Consider the following 24,114-nt stretch of genomic DNA (forward strand, 5'->3'; position numbering starts at 1 on the left):
TTTTTCTGAAGGGTGGGATATAAATAGAATAATATATTTTTAAAAGCAAAAAGATAAACTGTTGCAGATTTCAGCTATATGGATTTCGTGGCTGCAAAAACACACTTGCAGCTCAATCTTGTCTAGGGCAGTTTTAACTTGCTTTCATAAGAAGTGAATGGTGGGCCCTGACCATGCTAGATATGTATAAAAGTCTGGATGAAATTGAGAAAGTGGATAGGGAGACATTTTTCTCCCTCTCTCATTATAGTAGAATCTAGTATCATTCTATGAAGCTGAATGGTGGGAGATTCAGGACAGTTAAAAAGGAAACACATCTTCACATAGCACATAGTCAAACTATGGAATTTGCTACGACAAGTTGTAGAAATGGCCACCTGTTTGGATGGCTATACAAGAAGTTTGGATAAATCCATAGAGGACAAGGCTATCAATGGCTACTTCTCTGGGCACTACAAAGTCCTGCCCTTGCCTACCACCCATCCGACCTATGATGGTGAAGGTCCCTGAAGCAGGGCTTCCAATTATTATTATTATTTATTTATATAGCACCATCAATGTACATGGTGCTGTGAAGACTTCAGCAAACTGGTAGGTTCACATTAGATAATCACACACAAGTTGTATAGCAAAAATGTGTTGTGCAACTTAACTTAAGACATAATCCTATGCATGTTATACAGAAAAAAGTCTTACAACTCCCAACATGAGTCATGCTAGAAGTTGTAGAATATTTCTCTGTCTAAGCGTGGAAAGGATTGCGCTCTGAAACACCTCCAACAGATGCCAACCTGCCAGGAATCCAATTGTTATTGCACTGGGCTACACTGAAGATGAGGACATTCAACCAAAGTCCCTTCAAAGTTCCAGGCTCTTGACTCGACTGGGCTTTTTTAAACAACTTCCGCAACCCCGCAGGCACAGTGGCAACACTCTTTAAAACTTTGTTACAAAAGGTAAGGCGTATTTGCTTTGTGCATAACAGTGTTGCACGTGCAAATGTCACTCCATGTCAAAATGCAGAAAGCAATAAGCAACTAGCAAAGTGAAAAGATTATTTCTCATCATCCGGATATGCCAGTTTCAAGCTGCTAGCTGCACACAAACTAAAAGCTTGTAAAATTACCCGACTCCGGTTTCTAAATTGCGGTTAAAAGATCAGTTAGGAACAACATGAATGCAGTAATTGCTATCAGTCTTTACCAACAAAACAGGAATATGTGAGCTAGGTTCAGATCGCAGCCACCTCAATCAGCTCCTGCAATTTTCTAGTTCAATATTATCAAAGATCTTTCACTTTCATCTATATATATCTTTTGTTTGATTCATAACGGTAAAACTGTTTTTAAACCAACATCTGAAAAGCTCACCGTTTTCCACTGAAACAAAACCTTTCCAAACATTGCTACATTCATTTGAAAGTGTTGTTATGGATATTTTTAAGTGCCATTTATACCCATAGCGGTTTTACAACATAAGCAAAAAAAAAAAAAAAAGGTCCCTACCCCAAGGGTCTTACAATCTGAAGTTGAACAGAGGGGAGGCAAGGCATGGATGTAAAAGACAAGAAAACAAGAAATAAACGTGATCGAAGGCACTAGATTTGGGAGGGGTGGGAAGATACACACTTACTTGGAAGTAAGTCCCACTGAACTTAGTGGAACATACCTCTGATAACTTGGAGACCAAGGCCAAAGCTAGACAGGGCGATATCCAAAGACAATCCCCAGGATCGTCCCTGTGTGTTCACATGACGCACAGGGGATCCCGGGAGCAGGGAGGGATGATCCTTCCCTCTCCCCGGGATATGGCCCTACCCTTTCAGCCCGCTTTTTTCACAGTCTTGGGATGACTGCGGAACGTGTGGGCGGGCATCGCATGTAAGCCTATCTATTAGAATGCAAGCCTATGCAGCAGGGTTTTGCTATTTTAGTGTTTTACTATGTACAGCACCATGTACACTGATGGTGCTATATAAATAATAATAATAATAATAATAATAATAATAATAATAATAATAATAATATCCCAGCTCCTCGTGGTTACTCGTACAGCACCATGTACACTGATGGTGCTATATAAATAATAATAATAATAATAATAATAATAATAATAATAATAATGGAGCTGGGAACCACGCACAGGGAGCAGAGCTCCTCAGGAGCTCTGTGCCCATTGGGGGTGGGGTGGGGGAGCGGGGAAATTATTATTTTGTAAAAAAAACCCAACACGCTACCTTTGAGCGCACAAGCGCTCGTGCACTTCTTCCGTTTTCTTAAAAAACACAAAATGGTGGGCACGAAGTCCTCTCCCTCCAAGGTCGTCGCACACCGTGTGTAAACAGAGGGGGAGATCTCACGATAACAATATCGCTAGATCCTCACCCCTCCGTTGCGCTAGTTCCATAGGTCTAGCTAAGGCCCAAGCCTTATGATTGAAGGTTGCGGAAACTGGAGATGTTTGGAGAAGAGACAATTAAGAGGTAATATGTCATCCATCTTGAAAAATCTGAAAGGTTGCCACATAGACGATGGACCAAATTTGTTTTCAGTTGCTCTTGAGTATAGGGCCCGAACCAATGAGCTCAATTTACAAGGAAAAGAACTGAGATTAAGCATTAGGAAGAATTTCCTGACAGTATGCACTGTTCAAAAAAGGACTGGCTTCCACAGGTCGACTCTTTTTCTTAGAGGTTCTTAAACTGAAGTTGGAGGCACCTATCGGAGATGCTGTGATAGTGCATTTCCTGCACTCGCAGGGAGTTGACTAGATGACTAGCGAGGTCCCTTACAACTCTATGATTCTAAGTAACATGCATAGGGTGAGGCAAAGTAAGGAAAATATCTATTAAGGTCAAGTTGCTCAAACTCTTAGAAGATGAGTCCCATTCTACGTACCTTCTGGGCCTTCACAACCCAGCATCATCCACCTTCTTTGTTGGGCCACGGATGTGCAACTTGTGGCCCTCCAATAGTTTTTGCCTATAACTCTGAAGATCCCTCATGGTTGGCTATGCTGGCTAGGAGTGATGGGAGTTATAGTCCAAAACATATGAAGGACAACACGTTGCCTCCCCCTGCTGTAGGGAAATGTTGAAAGCCCCAAGGCTGTCTTCAACCTTTCTCTCAAACTTACACAAAGGAAAAACATTCATGAGAACCAAGCAAGGGCTCTTCCTGAGGTCCCTGGAAGTTGAAGTTGGGATAATGGGGCAGTGGAAGGCCTGAGAACCTAGACACGGTCTGTTAAAACATGGCTTCGCCCTGAGCTGTCAAATACCACTACATCTGGCTTGTGCTTGTCATCACTGTGATAAACTCCTCTGCATTTATTGCAGGGCATTTGTTTTCATGCATTTATAGAACATATAGGTTCTGCACCAGTATGTTGCCTTTTGCATACAATCACGTACTGCAATAGCGGTCAGGTGAACTTTGTATTGCACACAGTACAGGAACTTCAGTCATCATGAAATGCCACTGACTTGGGCCAAATCTACACCAAGCAGGATATTTATTTATTTATTTATTTATTACATTTTTATACCGCCCAATAGCCGAAGCTCTCTGGTCAAAATATGTCAAAATATGACACTTTGAAAAAAGAAACAGTTTGAAAACTGCATATGGTGCGTTTCCTGGGCCAAACAATTGTCACTACTCTTATAAACCACTTTAAAGCAGTAGTGTCGATCCTGCCTTGATGTTTGCTTGTTTAAAATTTATATCTCACCTGTCTTCAAGAAGGAAATCAAACCAGGTTAAAATTAAAAATAGCATTAAAGCCACTAGAAATGCACATAAAACTTAAATCCTCCAGCCCATTCCTTCTCTCTCTTTGTTGTATCTCACACTATTGATTGTAAGTTCATTGAGGCAGGGGCCTGTCTCTTTGTTTATTTGTTAAAAATGGTATTCTCTTAATAAGGATGTTTTATGGTAAGAATACCATAAAAATGGTATTCTCTTAATAAGGATGTTTCTTACTGCTGAGTGTTTAATATAAGTGCTGTATGTATTAGGTGCCTATAATTTTAAGTATAATTTAATTTATATAGTGCTATGATGGTACATAACACTATATAAATTAAATTATACTTAAAAATGTTGGCACCTTATACATACAGCACTTATATTAAACACTCAGCAGTAAGAAACATCCTTATTAAGATCTACTACCAAAAAAATCAAGCTAAAATCAGAGCATGCATTCTCTAAAATGTGAGCATGTGAGTAGTGAGGACATTTTAAGGAATTAAAATGCCAGTTTAACACTGCTCCAGACAGTGTGTTCATACTTCCTTGGGTGTTTAATTCACAAGCTCAGGCGTAAGACACAAACATGAAATACCAGTCAGGTCTTACTATGTGGTCCCTAGATTTATTTTGGCTTATACCTTAATATACCGATGCCAGGTGGTACAATCTGTTAAAGAGCAAAATTGTTTAATTACAATATATACAGTTTTTAAAACCTAACTTCTCACGATACAGTTGAACAACCGGACATCATTATACCTAATATATACTTATTTATGGGACCAGTTCATGTTGCATTTAATAAATTTAACTACTGCAGAAAAGGGCAACTAAAATGATTAATTGGCTGGAGCATCACCCCTATAAGGGAAGGTTACAACAGCTCAGATTGTTTAGCTTGTGGAAAAAGAAGGCTAAGGTGTACATGACAGAGGTGTACAAAATTGGAGAATGTGGATATGGAGACATTTTTCTCCTTCTCCCATAATACTAGAACCCCAGGTCATCCCATAAAGCTGATTGGTGGGGAGATTCAAGTCAAATAAAAGGAAATACTTCTTCACACAGCACATAGTTCAGTTATGGAATTCATAACTACAAGATGCAGTGATGGCCACCAATTTGGATGGCTTTAAAAGGGGGTTGGATAAATTCTTGGAGGAGAAGTCTTCTATACCCTGATGGTTAATGTGCTACCTTACTGCCAGTATCCAAGGCAGTAAGCCTATGTGCACCAGTTGCTGGGGAACATGGGTGTGAGGGTGCTGTTGCACCATGTCCTGCTTTGTTGGTCACTGGTTGACAGCTGGTTGACCACTGTGTGAACAGAGAGCTGGACTAGATGGACCCTCAGTCTGATCCAGCATGGCACTTCTTACTCATTATTTATTATTATTATTATTATTATTATTATTATTATTATTATTTATTTATATAGCACCATCAATGTACATGGTGCTGTACAGAGTAAAACAGTAAATAGCAAGACTCTGCCGCATAGCCTTACAATCTAATAAAATCATAGTAAAACAATAAGGAGGGGAAGAGATATTATAAATATAAATAAATAATATTATTATTTATTACATTTATATACCGCCCCATAGCCGAAGCTCTCTGGGCGGTTTACAAAAGTTAAAAACAGTGAACATTAAAAACAAATATACAAAATTTAAAACCATAAGAAGTATAAAATACAAACAAAAACAGACAATATCCGTATGTTCTTATGGTGGGCCTTCTAAAGTTCTATCAAAATAAACATCTTCTAAAGTTCTCAGTTTGCATTCAGCACTCTAGGAACTATCTACAGATTCAATGGTGAGCATTTTTAATGTCAGCTAAACAGTAGGGGCATTGTCAAGTATGAATCACAACTTACAGGAACAAATATTTCAAAGAATGAAAAGCAACCCAAATGCAAAATCCAGCTATTACTCCAGGAGGGAGCTTAGCATCACAATAAATAGGCTAACCAGAGGGCAATTGCACTGCTGGTCTTACGACTTGCCCAAAGCATTTTATCAACTGCAGTGAAGAACAAGATGGCATCCACATACACCACACCCCTGCTCCATTCCACCTATAGAAGCCAGCTGGACTGGGAACTGAAACTTACTTCAACACTAGTGAAGAGCAGACAGCATCCCCCACCTCACCTGAGAGCAGCAGACTAGCTTAAAGAGTGCAGGACAAGTTGGCTGCTACACACAGCTGTATTTTAAAAGAGCCGAGAGGCGGCTGCTGCCCCCTCCACACCAGCCAGCACCTGCCAACTGACACAATCACCTCACTCTGTCCAATGATAGGGCTGGCCTTATCCAGTTTATTCTACTTTGTTATCTACTCCAACTCTTCTTGTCTGCCCTAACTCCTTATTACTGTACAGGCCCAATTAGGGTGCTAGTCAAAACCTGTAAAGCCCTGAACACCTGTGTACATTAATGAGCATTTTCTCCTATATGTTTCCTCCTGTTCTTTGACTTCTGGTGTAGCATAATGATAGAACAGTGTCATCCCTAAGAGACCAAACTACAAATTAGGAAGTCCCCATTTTTGGCATGAACCTACTTAGCAACCTTAAGAAAGCCACACACTCTCGGCCTCAGATTCCACCCCACGCACATTTGCAATAAGCAGATAATAACACTAACCTACCTTAAAGAGTTCTTGTAAGAATTATGACATGTCTGATATTCTTTGAAGGCTTGACCACACTAAATAACATTAAATAATTTCTATCCTGCCTTTCCCTCTCATCTCCAAGAACCCCAGGAAGCTAACATCATAAGGATTTAAAACCAACAATTTTATCTCTGTGTCTCTGGCCTAATCTACATCAAGCAGGATATTGCACTATGAAAGCGGTATGAAAGCAGTATAAAAAAGGCAGGAGCCACACCAAGCAGGATATAGAAGCATGAAAGCAGTATATGGTATGTGTCAATGGGCCCCAACAGTAGTCAGTGCACTTCAATACTGCTATAAAGCAGTAGTGTGGCTCCTGCCTTTTATATACCACTTTCATACCACTTTCATAGTGCAATTTCCTACTTGGTGTAGATTAGGCCTCTGTCACACATGCACGCGCACACTCTCTCTCTCTCTCACACACACACACACAGAGAGAGACAGAGAGAGAGAGAGACAGAGAGGGCAGATACAAAGAAAACACCTTTTAACACTCAACAACCAGAAAGGCCGAAAGACTGCCTTCACAAATGTTTTCACTTGGTGCCAAAACACAGGGACCAGATGCCTCTCCCAAGGAAAGGGAGCCCCATAACCTGAATGCTAACACAAAGAAGGCCTTTTATTGCATCCCTTCCAACAGCATGCCTGACAATGGTTGGACACTGAGCAGTAAATGGACAGAATCATGCAGTAAGAGACTGTCCTTAAGCATCGTGATCTCAAGATGTTTAGGGTTTTACTATGGAACGTGTTCTCTACTTTTTTAGATGTTTACCTTTGCATTAAAAAAAAGTACGTGTTTATATCTCAGTTTATCCTGTATATCACTTTGAGTATAGGTCACATTAAAAAAAACAACCCTAAGCTATTCATTTACACAAACACAGAGATCCTCCCCATAGAAAAACAAGTTTCTATTCTGTCTGACTGCAAAAAATAGGCTTGAAATGGTCTCCATACACATTTTGAGGAGTTTCTGCAGAACCAAGTCCCCCTATGAGTGGAGACTGTTTCCTGCGACCTGTCCAGAATCCTCTACAACATACAATGTTTCCATAGCAGAAATGTGCTGAGGCACCATAGCAAACAAATATAGCAGGCAACCTTTTGGGGCCGAGAGCACATTCGGTAATTTGAGAAACAGCTGTGGGCACTACCACAAAATGGCTGCCGTGGGAGGCATGGCAAGTAATTTGCCCCAAAGATTCAGTACAAAACTGACCTGCAGTCTGAGCCCCAACACACTAAACCATTCGTTTGAACCCACAGTTTTCAGCACCACTACATTTTCAGCACAGTTACCAGCTGCCAGTAAGAAAATGGGTTAATGTGTTAATTTTATTTAAAATACGGGAGGGGTAGGGCACTGTGGCAGGTGCCAAGAAAGGTGTCCAGGTGGCGTGTTGATGCCCATGGGCACCATGCTGCTTACCCTGTGCTATATTATTTAGAAATGTAAAATATTCCCCGAGGGAATGAAGTTTGAAAGCATCCACATCCCTGCCATCTTCCTCACTCCTGATCCAAAAAGGTCATGGGTAGAAATGATGAGGTAATTTGCTTTCCACTCTTATTCAGCACTCAGCCTACCAGCTGAAGATGCCAACAAGGTTGATAACTGGGGCCAATTTCGTGATCGGGACACCTGTCCACTGGGGATAGTGCTAAGAATACCATCACATTTTGCCAAGGTCACTGAGCAGTAGACAGATGGTCATAACTTCAGTCACCACCAACCTGGGAAAGGAATCAAGAAAAACAACTTGCAGATAGTCCCATATCCTCTTAGCAGTCCTGAGTCATCTAGTTTTGCCATTTGGACAGCGGCCTGGAAAAGTGATCAGCCTCACTTCATGGTTCACCTGCTCCTCATAGTGTTATTTCCCCTTACAAATCAAATAAGTGCATAACGAAAGTTGAGAGGTGATTGGTTGTATTTTTAATAATCTTTATGTGAACATTCTCCCTGATCTGGAGATTCACAGAACATTGCATTCTTTGCATTTCCAGTTCTTCTCTTGTTTTCCCATATATGAGCTATTGCCTGTGTGCCATGTTCATGGGCTTCCAGGGGCATCTAATTGGCCATTACAGGAAATCAAAGGCAGAAGGCAAAGCAACGGGGGAAGGGGCTAACTGGAGCAGAAAAGAGCCAACAGGAGCAAAGGGTTAAGACTCTTCCCTCTTCGGCTCAAAATTGTCCTCACCAAAACTGCTTTCCATTTAAAAATAAAAGACCACTGAGACTTGTCAGAGTTATTTGTATGTAAGCATGAGTTTGCTCTTTTGAGACAGGGGACTCATCTATACCAAGCAGGATATTACACTATGAAAGTGGTATATAAAAGGCAGGAGCCACACTACTGCTTAATAATGGTATTGAAGTGCACTGACAACTGTTGGGGCCCATTGACACATACCATATACAGCTTTCATACCACTTTCATAGTGTTATATCCTGCTTGGTTTGGATATATCATGGGCCTCAACAGTTGTCAGTGCACTTCAGTACCACTATAAAGCAGTAGTGTAGATCCTACAGTGCACGTCAATACTGCTATAAAGCAGTAGTGTGGCTCCTGCCTTTTATATACCACTTTCATACCACTTTCATTGTGGAATATCCTGCTTGGTGGAGATGAGCCCAGGGTTTGCCCAAGGCAACCCAGCGAGTTTAGGTGAGAGCTGAGATTTGGATCAGGGCCTATTGGTTCAAAGCTTATGCTCTTAGTCACTAAAGAATGCAGTTTTGTTTCACTTCCAGACTTTCACTTCTAACTTTAAAACATTAAGGTCCCTTTTCAGCTTCTGTGGAAAGCTTAGAAACCAACACATCTTTAGTCTGGCTCCTGCAAGTATGTAGGAGAACACAATGGATGTATTCACAGTGGCAGAGCCATCACTAGGCTGGCTTCTGTGTGGATATTCCACACAATTCCTGAAATTTGTTTTATTGTTTTTTAAAAAGTAGATCTCTACTCCTTTTACGTCTAGCAACACAGGGAAACAAACAGGCAATGTTCGGCTCAATTGCTCAGTAAGAAGTACTAGGGTGTGTGTGGCTATCTCAAGGCTAAACAGAGGAAGGCTATCTGTGAGCAATTACCTTGGGATAGAAGCTGTACTGGGAACCTTGCCAGGATTCTCTAAGATATCATGGTGTTAGATATGAATATACCAAAGATCCTTGAGGCTGGGTTAGCCTAATCACAGCTGTATGTAATATAGATAAAAAACTGTGTATATATGTATATGTGTATAGCTTTTGTCACTCTGCGCAATGACACGGAACTGTAAAGAAGTCTGAAACTAATAAACTTACTCTGCTAAGTAAGAGCTGCATTGTGAGCTGTGTTTCTAAGCACAAACAGAATTCCTAAGGAAAAGTTCTGGCCCCAACAGGGTGACCATATGGAAAGGAGGACAGGGCTCCTATATCTTTAACAGTTGTATTGAAAAGGGAATTTCAGTAGGTATCAGTAGGTGAAACTGACCTACTGAAATTCCCTCTTCATCACAACAGTTAAAGCTGCAAAAGCCCTGCCCTGCATCTTTAACGGTTCTGATGAAGAGGGAATTTCACTAGGTGCTGCATGCATACAAGTGTCACCAGCTGAAATTCACTTTTCTATGCAACTGTTACAGATACAGGAGCCCTGTCCTTCTTTCCATATGGTCACCCTAAGTAAACCTACTTCTAGCTTCCACTGTCTGGACAACAAGTGTAAATCTACTGAAGGGTAAGCACATCTTTTTTTTTACAAAAAAATATTAAACATGTCATCATCAAAGAAAAGGAGGAATTTCAGAGTTTTTGTTTATTTGTTTTACTATTTCATACTAATTTACGATGATCTAGCCACAAAATTCTGGCTACAGGTCTGGGCCAACAATACTTGAAATGATGTATTTTGGAAGTGCAATCCTATATAGGTCTGCTCAGATGTAAGCCCCACTGAATTCAAAGCAACTTACTTGCAGGTAAATGAGTAAATTATTATATTATGCATTCTTACCTGGGTGGCATTTATACCTAAAATATGTATACTTCTGAGTACATGTAGGAGTGCATTATTCTTTATTTATCTAGATTTCTTTCCTGCTTTTTCGCAGAGGATCGAGGTTTGGTATAATATAACCAGGGATAAAATCATTCATGGCAACTAAAATATGTGCTCCAATGACTTACTAGTTAAGACTGTGGAGGGATCCACTAGCATGGAAGGGGATTGAATCTACATATTTTTGTCTTAGAGAATTTCTATGTTAGGTTTTTATTCTATGCTTGTGATTGGTCGTTCACAGATGTTTGCGGGTCCTTTACACGATGTCGTCAACCTCCAGGGCGCCTTCAACATTTACTGACCTTTACCCCGCTTTTAGAAAGATCAAAGATAAACCAATAAGGGACAGTAATCAGATATATCAGCAGTGTCTAATTGTGCAATTCCACTATACTACAACACAATCTAGTAGCTGAATAATGAAACTTATAGAACATGCTGAGAAAAGAAGTCCTTGATTTAAAGCACATGGAAAGGAGCCAATATTAATCCTGCAAAGAATCTGGAAGCAGAAGCCCTGGTAAGGTTGCAGGATTTTAGCCTCACGTAGTAAAGCCCTTAGCGTTTCCTCTGCAGCCAGTAGACCGCACTGGCTGTGTGATACATCCCAGTAGCTAAGAATACAAATTCACCTTTATATGTTAAGGTGGTTTTAATGAGCCAACTTCCCTTCTTAAATGAGAAATTAGAGAGGGTTTTGGTGTGCGGAGATACGAACATCACCGCAGTCCTTCTGATTATTTTCTTCTACAGGCTGAAAGAACAGCAAACTCCAGTGATATGTGGGAGGGGATAAGCTATGCTGTTGCATTAAATTAGTAACAATTAAAATGGCATGTTAAAGATTAAGGCAACCATCTGGGTAATACTTACAAGCTTGCAAATCCCATTGAAAAGAAGGCAAACTTGTAAGACGTGTCAGGCATACATTCTTTAATCAGTATCTATGAGGAACAGTCACCAAATCCAACCTGAGAATACTTATGATCGAGACTTAAATAAGCTAATTTTAAAAAAGTTATAGAATTCCCTACCCATAATGATATCTATTTTAAAATAGTCAAAGAGCTTCACTCTCAATTAGTGGGGGCATGTGGCTCTGATTTTGGTGGGGTTGTGAATCCATTATAGTTTCAGTCAGAAACAACCAGAACTCTAAAGTTTCCCAAAATAGGTTCAGCACCTTGGATTACTCCTTTGGAGTTCTGGCTGGTTCTGATTGAAACCCAGTCCTAATCTACACCAAGCAAGATATTGCACTATGAAAGCAGTATGGAAGCGGTATATAAAAGGCAGGAGCCACACCAAGCAGGATATAGCACTATGAACGCAGTATATGGTATGTGTCAATGGTCCCCAATAGTTGTCAGTACACTTCAATACCACTATAAAGCTGTAGTGTGGCTCCTGCCTTTTATATACTGTTTTCATACTGCTTTCATAGTGCAATATCCTGCTTGGTTTAGATTAGGCCCCAGAGTGGATTCACCGCCCCCCTGAAATAAGAGCCACTGGCCTCCACTGCTTTCAATATCTCAGCATTTTCTGGAAGGCAGGCCTGTATTAATATCCCCATACTGTAGAAGAGGGAGTGTAACCAACAGTGGCTTGCCTAGTGAGTTTGCGGTTGAGGTGAAATTTGGTCCAGCCACTTTTGTTCAAGATAGTTTAGTAAGATGCGTGCAGCCAGCATAAGAAAAGTTTAATGTTGTGCTGTTTATTTACTTACAACATTTGTATACCACTCCAAATCTAAAACAGATTCCAGAATGGTGAACATAAGGGGTAAAATAATAAAAAGAATTGAAAACACCATATTAAAAAATTTCTTTGTAAAAATAGAACGCCAATAAAAAACACGGCTTGTCAGTTAAGGATGCTTTCTGGAACAGAATTGTTTTCAGGAGGCACCAGAAGCAACACATTATTGGTGGCTGTGTGACCTCCATTTGTATAGTTAATTTGGTTGCCTCTCCAGAGTTTCCTTTCTACAATGATCGCTAAATGGTTGAGAGATATCAGGAGGGCAGAACTTTGAGAAGCTGACACAACCCACCTCAGCTAATTGGGAGGAGCTGATATAAGGTGGAGTGACTTGGTTCGCACATAATGAGAAGCCACCATGTGGGAATTTTCCTGTGGGGTTTCTCATTGCAGTGGCCTCTGCCATTTTGAATATTCAAGCCGCAGCAGTTTGTCATTATGTGCAAACCCAGCAAGGGTGAGTTGTTCAAGCCACCCAGAACCCATAGGCTGATTTAGGGTTGTGGCTGGCCTCTCAAGCACCCCAACAACCCACTCTTGCTGGGTTCGCACTAACAACAAGCTATAGCGTGCCACCACACGGGCTCAAATATTCAAAATGGCAGCTGCCATCACAACAACAAGCCCTATGGGGAGATTCCCCCACAGCGGCTTCTCCTTACATGAGAACTTGCTCTGTGTGTGTGCATGTGTCTGTAAGTATAAGTAAGTGTGAGAAGGAATGAAAGAAGCCGTTTGGGAACAGAAGCAGAAAGAGAGGGTGTACTGAGAGTCAGCTGAAAGCTAATAGTATCCTGGGGTGCACATCTCTCCAATCTGTGTGTGTGTGTGTGTGTCTGTCTGTCTCTCTCTCTGGGGATCTGAACTGGGAGTACATATGCTGCTTGTCTCCATGCTCTACTGACAGAATATGACAAACACCATAAGCCCCCTCCAGCGCACTCTCTTCCAAAGGAAGCCAAGCTTGAATATAGTTGCCCCTTCTCACCACTTTGTGTAGTGAGCAAAAAACAGTATAAACATCTAATCATTTTTTCTGATCCTACCAAATGTTTTGTCCCAACAACAATGTGTCTGTCTCACCACATAGTTTGGCAGGGGGCTTTATAAGCTTCAATGCCTTTTAAACAATATTCCAACAACACATGGCTTTAAAAGAAAATGTATCTTTATTCTTTATTTAAAAGAATAAAGGAGAATTATTTTAAAATTCTATGGAGGTGGTACCTAACCCCGGTTAGATTGAATAAGATAAGTGATCAACATTCAGCAAATTGTTGGAGAGGTTGTGGGGAAAAAGGAACGTATTTACATATGTGGTGGCAATGCAAATATGTACAAAGATTATGGAAGATGGTGTTCTCAGAAATTGAAGAAATAGTGGGAATGAAAATAGAACAAACACCAAAAATAGCATTGCTGTCACTATTTGAAGATATAAAGTGTGGAAAAGGAACTATAGAGCTGATATCGAATTTGTTGGTTGCAGCACGACTGATGGTAGCTAGGAACTGGAAGATCCAAGGGGAATACTCTATTGAGGAATGGTATAAAGAAGTCTGGGACATAGCCATTAATGATAAACTGACATGTAATATTAAGTGGAGAAAAGGCGTAACTAAAATAAATGAGTTCGAAGGAATTTGGAAACAGTTCCTAGTGTTTGTGTTTACTAAGGGAAGTGGGAAACCACCAGCAGAAGAAACGATTAGATTTTGGACTCAAGAATGATCCCGAGGTGGGGGGTGCACTTTTATGTTAAGAACGAAGATGTTGTAGTATGATAAGGTATATGTAATAGTTTTTGATATTTGTACTCAACAATCATTCAATATGTATGCAGCAGATATTTGATGTGTTTTTTTTCTTATTGTGTTTTGTTTCAGTTATATTTTGGTAATGTTTATCTATGTTTATATAGTGTTGAAAATGAATAAAAAATTTTAAAAGAAAAAAAAATAAAAGAAAATGTATCACATGCTGGCGTACGCTTTCTGTTTTATTGTGACATGGAGGAGAAGCAGAGCCCACTTCCACTGTCTCCATGCCTTTCATGGATTTCTGCTACTACCTTCTGTAAAGCACCACAGAAGCTGTAAAACGCTATGTAACCAATGGAAGTTATTATATTGCTCAACTAAAGAAGCCAAGATCTGGCCATATGCTAGGCAGGCAAGTTATGATCATTTTAAAGCATGGACATCTGTGTCCTCATTCTTGGCCCTAAATAAATGAATGAAAGACAGCAGTGATGTTGTAATTGTAAGATGGAAAAGCTGAAGTTAAAAGCACTTTCACTGTAGTAATCTGGCCACTCAACGAACTCACACACCCATTGCCCTCTTCAGTCACATTCACAATACACTTCCTGCCAGATGGATAAAGGTCCAGTTAAGGGGCAACCTTAAGGAGTGTGGCCTGAGGGGTGGTTACTCTCGTCCTGCTTTGTTTGCCTATTAACAATATCCTGACAAAGGCCATCTTCAAAGCTAATTTGCACACTGGCTGGTCACAGATTTACAAGCTTTTTTGATTCTGGATACAGTCTATCTTTAGGAACTCATTGGGAAGCCAATAGAATTTCCATGTTCTCTCTCCAGGAAAATTGCATGACAAATGCTTACTAAGGAAAGATTGCATCATTGGAGACTGGGGATGAGGAGGGAAAGAAGAACATCTGAGCTTCATCAGACACTTAACAATTCATTCTGATCTAATCTAGAGAGTAGGGTGACCATATGGAAAGGAGGACAGGGTTCCTGTATTTTGAACAGGTGTATAGAAAAGGGAATGTCAGAGGGTGTCATTTGTATGCATGAAGCACCTGGTGAAATTCCCTCTTCATCACAACAGTTAAGGTGCAGGAGCCCTGCCCTCTTTTGTATCCGATTACCCTACCAGAAAGCAAAAATGTTACATGCTCATTTATTGTAATGAACTAGTCAGATTTTATTTATAAGCCACAAGGTTATAAAAGTTAACATGTTTAAGGCCCGTTTATTTCAAGAGGAAAGTTAAGGACACGACTGACTCCGAACTCCATATAACTTTAAATTACTTAACTTTGGCTGTATTGTGCCCCAAGGTGTTCAGCAGTGGAAGTTGGAACATTTTTATCTAAGGCAGCAGCATCTACATATTTGCTACCAGTGCAATTTTAAAGGGGGGAAAGAAATGGATCTTATAGGACTAAGATAAGAAAGATACTGGGATTGAAGGTCTCATGGAAGGATAAAGAGGTATGGAGTACAGCCCACAGCCCCTCCTGGAAGCACTTTAACCTTTTAACACATCTGTGTGGCCTTGAGAACTAGAAACTTGTTCTTTGTTGTTGGTATTTAATCCACTGCTTATTGAACTTTTCAAATAACCTTTGCAGTAACTTTCCATAATGTCGTCATCTAAGAGAGAGTTGATACATGCAATGGAGGAGAAGCAAAAAAAGCAGGAAGGACTAACATGGGGATGTTGTTCTTCTCCAGGGGATTGGCATGCCAGTCAATTTCCCAGTCAAATATTGACAAGTGAATGGTCAATTTTTCAAAGAATCATAGAATAGTAGAGTTGGAAAGTGCCTATAAGGCCATCAAGTCCATCCCAAATGAAGAGGAAGAGGATCATGTACTCCACCTTGGGCTCCTTGGAGAAAGGCAGGCCATAAATGTACCAAATAAATAAATATTGATACAGATGTTCTAATTTAGGAAGGAATTTGGGTCACTGGATGGCAGTTTGGGCTCACTTTTATTGGCTGGCTGACTTATGAATCTTTTTTTCTCATTATATAAGATGCTGGGATTTTTCTATTGTGAATTTATGGTACTATTATATTTTTACAGCTTCTTGGCCACTTGGGAGCCCTGTGGGTAAAGAATACAGGACATACGTTTTAAGAATAACATCATTTTGAAATAAAAGCTGAGACTGTTAGGTGAATGATGATGAGAAACCAAATTCCGCAATGGAAGGTATAGCAATACCCATGCCGAACACAGAATCTGGCAGCATCAACGTGGCCACTGTGATCTGCACAGGACTTCTCCAGAGCTGTATAAACTGAGATGGTGAATCAGCTCCCACATTAAATATTGCATTGCTTGTCAACATGCAACACAACTTTAACATTCACTTTTCTTCTGCTCTCTGACATTTGTTTATTATGTGTTCACCGGTGAGCGACCCGCTTTTTTTTAAAGTTACTTCCATTATAAATATTTATTAGCAAAAAAAGCCCCAAACTAGAAAGAAATAATACTTGATTTGATGTAGTAAATGTTTTAATGATTAGTCAGCTGCTATTTCTCTGAGTTATGTCAAAGAAACAAATCTTTGCACGCAGATGTGTGATTAAATCATAAAAAGAGTTCTTTCTAGTTCAGCCGAAAGGTACCACTGCTCCAAAAAAAGCAACACAAGCTACAGATGCAATCTCCAAAAATCAGAGTACATTGTTCAATCTATTTCTTACAAGATATAAAATGTGAAAAAGCATTCACCTTTTAGTTTGAGCTAGAGAGCAAGAAACCTAAATTTAAAAAAAGTGCTCCAGTCCAATCCAACTTAGATTTAAGAGGCTTTTTCTTCACTAATTTCTAAATATGAACTTAAATTAAAGCCCATTGTATGAACCCAATATGTTCCAAAGCTCCTACTTTACAGGGCCATTTCACACATTACATGGCAGCAACCCCTGGTTTCTTGCTAAGTCTGTATTCAGCAGGAAGCCCCAAGCCACGTATTAAGGGTGCAATCCTACGCTTGTTTAGACAGAAAGAAAAGGTCTACAACTCCCAGAATTCCTCAGCCAGGATGCTGGCTTGGGAATGCTGGGAGTTGCAGGACTTTTTCTGGTCTAAACATGCAAATGACTGCACCCTAAGTAACCTCCCTAAGTCTCACCTTGGTCCATCCATGCCCTCTCCTAGGTAAATTGTTTGCCTCTTTTTGTCATCTTGACCATGTGACAACTCCTGTTAAATTCCTGCACTCACTTCCTGTCTGCTACAAGATCCCTTCATTTGTTCAGCTCCACCACCCTCAGCTCCCCAAAAGGATTCTGCCTTTTCTCCCTTGCACCCCCTAATGCCTGGCATTGACTCCCAGAAAGTATCCATGAAATCCCCCTACCTTACTTTCTTCAAAACCCTCCTCCAAACTCACTTTTTCTGGGAAGCCTTTGTAACAACCCCCTAGTAGTCCCAATACCCTACTATAACTAAGCCATGTGTACCTGAAGTAAGTATATGTGCACCTGAAATAATCATTCCATCATCATCATCATTATTATTATTATTATTATTATTATTATTATTATTATTATTATTATTCCCCAATTTCACCCTACTTCAATTTCCTTCCCCTACCTGTTGTTTCCCCGGTCTATTTTTTTAAGACTGCAGACCCCTTAAAGAAAAGGACCTGTCAAACCTGTTCTTTGTATATGGATGGTGCTCTACTAGAGGAATGCAATTTGTAGCCTCCAGATGTTTTGGCCTACATCTCTCATCATCCCACACCATTCACTATACTGGCTAGGAATGATAGGAGTTGTAGGCCTAAAAATCTGGAGGGCTACAATTACCCATCCCTATACTATATAAACAAATAACTACTGACAAACTAAAGTAGATTTGCCATCAGATATACGCTAAACCACTCCTGCCACTCAGACTAATATACCTGAAATGTCTCCAAACCCATCTTTTCATCATTCACCCATTTTATGTTAAGGAGTACCCTAGCTTTCCCCAACTTGGTGCCCTCCAGATGTTTTGGCCTTCAACTCCCATCAGCCAAAGGCAGCATGGCCAATGTTCAGGAATCCTGGGAGCGGTAGTCCTAAAGATCGGGAAGGGCACCAAGCTTTTGTACACCTATAAATGGAATGTATAAATCAGCCCAAACATTCATGGTCTGCTCCATCTAGAGTCTAGAACATGTCAGTGTGAACTCTGTGAAACAATACTATTAATCTGGACCACTGATTCACCAACCAACATATGGCCCAGTAAATCTCTTTCAGCTCTATGATTGTTATGCATCCCAGCCATTCCAATAGATGAACTCGAACGGAGTGCTATACAGTTTAAAGGGAAGCTGACCTTCAGACGACTGGGATTTTAACTTTATGTTTGTTGTTGCTGTATTTTACAAGGGAGAGGCCCTGCCACGCAACAGAAGGAAACATTAGGGAGTAGATAAAGACCAGATTTGGCATCTGAATGGTGAAGCAAGAGAAGGGTCGACCCTAGCATGGCTCAGTGAACCATCTGGACTCTGCTATAGGCAGCAGAGAGTCATGAGCCAACACTGGGGAGACGGAGTTACCCAGAAGACAACGACATTTTAATAAATACAATCAGGATGGGAACCTGAATTTGACATTTCCTATTTGTTTAGAAAATCTTAACTGCCTTTTGCTCAGTTGTTTATGAGATCTGTAAGAGTGCAAAATACATACGATAACACGTTTTAGTGAGGCAACTTTGGTTAGTGGGACACACGGTGGAGCCAGGAGTTGATACGCCTGTTCATTCAACCGCTAGGTAGCTTATTCTTAGCCATTAAGAGAGCACAGGTACTGACTAATGCACAGACCTAAGGCAGTTCAGATAAATAGTGTCATAATTTTGATTCATTTTTAAATTTGCATCCCATTTTTTTAGCCCTCTAAACATTTTAAATCTTTAAGAAAATGGGAAAAACAGACTAGCAAAAACACATTTAAGTTCTTGGGCCAGTAAAACATTCTATAACTCCAAAAACCATGGGCTCTTTGGGCATTGTAACTGTTTCTCAGCAAACGAATCTATATGTCTGAAGTGAGAACAAAAACATTCTGATTAGACCAATCTCTATCTGAAATAGTATTTAAATCGCTGTGATTTTCTTCCATGGATAGCATCCTTCCCCAATTGGGTACCCTCCAGATATTTTGGACTTCAATTCCCAGCAGCCCTAAACAGAATGACCAATTGTCAGGAATGCTGGGAGTTGTAAGTTCAAAACATCTGGAGGGCACCTGCCAGGAGAAGGCTGAAGTATAGGCTAGAACAGGGGCAGGCAGGTGTTTTGGACTTCAACTCCCAGAAGCCCCTGTTAGCATGGACAATGGTCAGGAATGCTGGGAGATGAAGTCCAAACAATCTGGAGACCTACTTTCTGCCTACCCCATCCTTCCTCAAATTGGCACCCTCCAGATGTATTGGGCTACAACTCCCATCATCTCCATGTAATCTGGGAATGGTTGGAGTTGTAATCCAACATATCTGGACAGCACCATAATAAGAAAGGCTGGGCTTAAGACCAAAGGGAATGCTGCAGGGCTACAGTCCAAAATTCCCTCACTAGAGATCAAGGCCCAATGAACACAGTGGGAGCGAGTTCTGAGTAAACTTGCGTACAGGTTGTGCTGTGCTTAAGTAGTTGCATCCTGTAGAATTTTTTACTCTCTCATCCCCAGACTTGGAACAGCAGGCTCCCATGTCCCATCCCAAGCTGCTTTTGAAACTTGGCTCATTTTCAAAAGCAATTTGCCATGTGACATGGGGAGCTGCTGTTCAAGAATCATTAGCCCAAATCCCTCTTTATGTGTGCGTATATGACCAGTGGCACAGTTCTTTGCAGCCTGGCTATAGAAAATTGGCTGCTTTTCCATTCTTCCTAGTAGAAAGCTCTCTTTTACTCAAAGGTTTTCATAATCTTACCCGAGCAGAAACGAGAAAAGCAAAAGGTATCACCCCACTGATGTACCTCCAAACATCTATGACAAGTGGATATATTTGTGTTCAGACAACATCTTCATATATACACACACCCAAGACGGAAACATATGGAAAAGACTAGGAAAGTAAACTGCTTTTGTGTAACTGATTTTCTCTGATGCTTTGATAAGGTTAGTTTCATTTACATTCAATGTCCTTAAACAGCCCTCAAAGAAAACCCAAGTCCACTGAAAGGATGTCTAAAATAAGCAGAAGCTGATAGTGCCAAGTTGCTTCCCATTTAGTTTATGCCTGCCCTGGTTAACTGCATCCATGGAAATTACCGGCGTAGGTGTATCACATGCCTAAACTAAGCACTTAAGGAAAGAAGCATAATGTTTTCACAGAACAAGGCTGGGCATGGTCTCCTAACAAGGCTGGTTTCACAGTAGCCCCAGAAATATCTCCATCCTGCATTTGGACATATACCCATCTCAAGCAGCAAGGAAGAGCTGAAACCAATCCTCAAGAATTCATCATGAAGGTAGGGGATGGAAGACTGTTATTAGCACAGCCTTCCCCCAAATTGGTGCCCTCCAGATATATTGGGCTTCAACTCCCATCAGCCCCAGCTGAAGGACAGGATAGGCCATTCTTCCCAAAATTGGCAGTCTGAGGAAGGTGGGAGTTGTAGTCCAAAGCCAACAAAAGGGGGCATAAGGAATGTCAAAAAACTAAAAGCAAAGAGGGCAGGGAGACAAAAAGGATGTTTTATCCAACAAAAGAAAAATATTTCAGTGAGTTTCAGGCCACATCCAGATCCTTCAACAGGGAAATCTAAAAAACAGTATACAACATGGATAGACTTTCAATATTCTCTGTGTTCAATCATAGGCATGTGCAAGGGGTGTGCTGGGTGTGCCCAGGCACACCCTAATGTCTCAAGCAATAAGTGTCAAATTGAGGAGGCCATTGAGCAGGGACCAATATGGAGATCCAGATGCAGTGGGAACTGTCATCCTGCTGCCCTCCAGCTGCTCCGCCACCGTGCCGAAGAACTGCTGCCCTGGTAGAGGAGCAAAAAGGAATTGCTCAGCTGGGAGCTTCTCTGCCAGGAGCCACATTTCAAAGAGGCCAGGAGGAGGGGCCCCAAAGGCTAAATATTGCCTCATAAGACCCTCCTCCAGCCAGTGTCACCACAAAGCCCCACTAATGCTGGGGCTTGAGGAACGTCTCCTCATTCCCCCCGCTCACCTGCAATGGCCCTCCCATGGTCAGGCAAGCTGAACGCGGAGTAGGGCACCAGTTTCTAAAGTGTTTTATAAATAAATGAATAAAAATAATGCCCTTTATGATCAAGTATTCAATAAATGTTCGCCTTTAAGAAACAAAGGAATGAAATTTCCTGGGTGCACACCTGAATGAAATGTGCTGTGCACGCCTACGTGTTCAATAGTAGGTACCACAACATATTTGGAGGGCAGATGATCAGGGAAGCCTGCTGTAGGGCTTTTAGCATCTTCCTGGGTCATGAGCAAAAACCACACCTGCCCCACCTACAAAGCCTTGGGTTGACTCAAATTTCAGCCACCAAACTTGCTGCATCAAAAGAACAAATAAGTATAACTGAGTGTGGGGGTGGGAATTAAAGAAAACCAGGAGAAACTCCTGTTTAAAACACACACACACCAGAGGATCCCAGGATTGGCTACATATCTTTTGCTAGATCTAAGAGATGTGGGGAGCATGAATGTTATGGGGGGAAGGGGTTATTTAGATGTTCTGCCCCTATAATCTTTTTTTTTTTTTTTTTGGTTTAAACGCGATGGGATTTTTTGGAATAGCAACATGGTTGCCAAGATCAAGCCAGTTGCAGGTGCAAGATTTCAAGCCTTTGCTTATATATTTATTTCTTTTCTCCCTGCCGTCGCCACCAGAGTGTCAAGAGTGTGCGGGTGTGTTTTTAATCGAGAGGCGGCAGCTGCACTTGCTCTCCGTTGACAGAAAGCCAAGTGACTGCTGCCCCCGACGTTGCAGGATCCAGGCAACCAACTCCCAACTTCTCTCATCTCATGATGTACTGGATCCACAAATGAGGCGGGCGGTGGGGTGGGGTGGGGAATGAACAGCTGCTAACTCCCTGTTTCCCCTGCTTCATGTGGTAGGATCCGAGAGGGAGAGGGGTCCACCAGCTGGCACACAACCCGACCAGCAGTTGCAGCCTTGCCGCTTGCTGCATCGCCAAGGGTGCCGTGAGTTGGACTTCGGAGATGCAAAACTTCTCCCTCCTCACCTTACATGTAGTGGGATTTTGCTGGACTGGCTGCAAACAAGGGCCCCAGGAAACTAGTCTTGGCAGATGTGCTGTAAACCAGTGGGGGGCTTTGGCATTTGCAAGCAGCGAAAGAACAGGTTTGGGAGCCACAATTTGGAACGGTTGGGGGGGGGGAGGTGAAATCAGCAGGGTCTCTAAGTAAATCCACTCTTACTTCCCTCCCCCCCTTCCTTTCCCTCCTCCCAATCAATGTGATCAAATGCTGGAGAGATGGAGAGAAAAAAAAGAGAGAGAGGGGGTTCAACAGGACTGCGATTTGTCAATAACAACAGCAACAAAATAAAAGAGAGAGAGAGAGATCATCATTACTTTGTTTTGTTTTTTTGAAAGGCACAGAAGCATACCTAGGCGAATTTTTCCCCCACAGACAAGACACACAGGCAGACTCATCACAGACAGCAGGGACCGTACACAGTAAGCATACCCCCAAATCCAGGACGCAGCCTGTTGTCATAACCATCCAAGAGACGGTCCAGGATGCGCGTGAAATTCTCCGGCCATAATTTCTCCTCCTTTTTGAGCTGTCCCGGGAGCACGGTGAGACTGCAAGGCGAAAGCACACACACACACCCAAAAAAAAGCATGATTATACTTGAGTGGCCGGAGAGGGGCAAAAAAGAGCTAGGACATTTTAAAAAGCAAGAGATTAGAGAGCCACCATGAAGGGGGGGGCGATCGGGTAGCTTTGATTTAACCACCCCCCCGCCCCGTAACTCTCCATCATATCTCTCTCTCTCTCTCTCTCTCTCTCTCTCTCTCTCTCACACACACACACACACACACACACTTTCTTTCTCTCTCCTTTCTCTCGGCAGTCACCCAAATCCAGGGCATCAGGTAAGGGTGCAAGGAAATTGGAGGGCGGCCCGGGATGGGGTGGGTGGGGGATGTCGTCCTACTACTCACCAGGTCGTCAGGCACAGGAAGTGTACGAAGGTGACAGACAGACCCGAAGACATTGCGATCGCTGGCTCCTTGGCAGAAACCATCTTTGCTTGCCATACTTCCCAGCCTGGTGGCACGTTCCCCCGTCACTAAACGCCTTGTCCAGAGCAGGGATCACACAGCCGCGAAAGGAGGGGAGGTGGGGGGGGGAGGGGAGAGAGATGGAGAAGTCGAGTGGGGTGGGGTGGAGAGGGAGCGGGAGAGGGAAGCGATCCCACCACCGGCGCACACGCTCCGCCAGCCACACGCCTGCCTGCCTGCCTGCCTGGAGAACGATCGACGGAGCCGGGCACACGCCAGGAGAAAGACGGGGGGGGGGGCAGCCGAGGGGAGGGGGAGAGGCTGGGCTTGGGCCCCGATCCCTTGAGCCAAAGCCCCGGCCGCGCAAAGCCTACATGCCGTCGGGATTGCCGGGCGCGTTCAGCAACGGGACTCGCTCGCCAAGTTCCCCGCCGTCGAGACCCTTCTCCTCCCCTCTAGGGGGGAACAGGCTTCAACAAACTCCACCTCTTCCTCTTTCTCCGGCCCCTTCCTTCTCCCCTTCGCCTGTCCCCGCCCCACTGCTCGGCCGGAGAAGGGAGGTTGGCAACTGAGCGTCGGGCGGATTTTGGCCCCTCCTCGGTTAGCTTGGCGTGTGTGTGTGTGTGTGTGTGTGTGTGTGTGTGTGTGTGTGTGTGTGTGTACTCTCTCTCTCTCTCTCTCTCTCTCTCTCCCCCCCCCCCCCCGCAGGATTGGAAGCAGGAAGGGAAGGCTTCTGCAACTCCTGGGCTTCATCTGACTTGTCGCCGCCGAGAGATCAACCCCCGAACCTTATTTCAAATGTTGGGGCTCAGCCTCGAGATATGCCAAGC

The 24,114-nt window shown here is 42.3% G+C and overlaps 1 protein-coding gene across 2 annotated transcripts in view; it reads right to left on the reverse strand.

Moving 5' to 3' along the window:
- GABRA4 (gamma-aminobutyric acid type A receptor subunit alpha4) overlaps positions 1 to 23,407 on the reverse strand; it is a 66,331-nt gene extending 42,924 nt beyond the window's left edge. The window contains exons 1-2 of one of the 2 annotated variants that reach the window (XM_063136365.1): positions 23,225 to 23,407; positions 22,743 to 22,861 (exon numbers count right to left, since the gene is read on the reverse strand). In XM_063136365.1, coding sequence (XP_062992435.1) covers positions 22,743 to 22,861; positions 23,225 to 23,307 — 202 coding nt within the window. In that variant the 5' untranslated portion in view covers positions 23,308 to 23,407. Of the gene's footprint in view, positions 1 to 22,662; positions 22,862 to 23,224 lie in introns of those variants that run through there. The other variant, XM_063136366.1, reaches the window with a different exon arrangement.
- Positions 23,408 to 24,114: the final 707 nt, after the last annotated feature.

This window comes from Elgaria multicarinata, chromosome 10 (assembly GCF_023053635.1).
Source record: "Elgaria multicarinata webbii isolate HBS135686 ecotype San Diego chromosome 10, rElgMul1.1.pri, whole genome shotgun sequence".
NCBI classification, from domain to species: domain Eukaryota; kingdom Metazoa; phylum Chordata; class Lepidosauria; order Squamata; family Anguidae; genus Elgaria; species Elgaria multicarinata.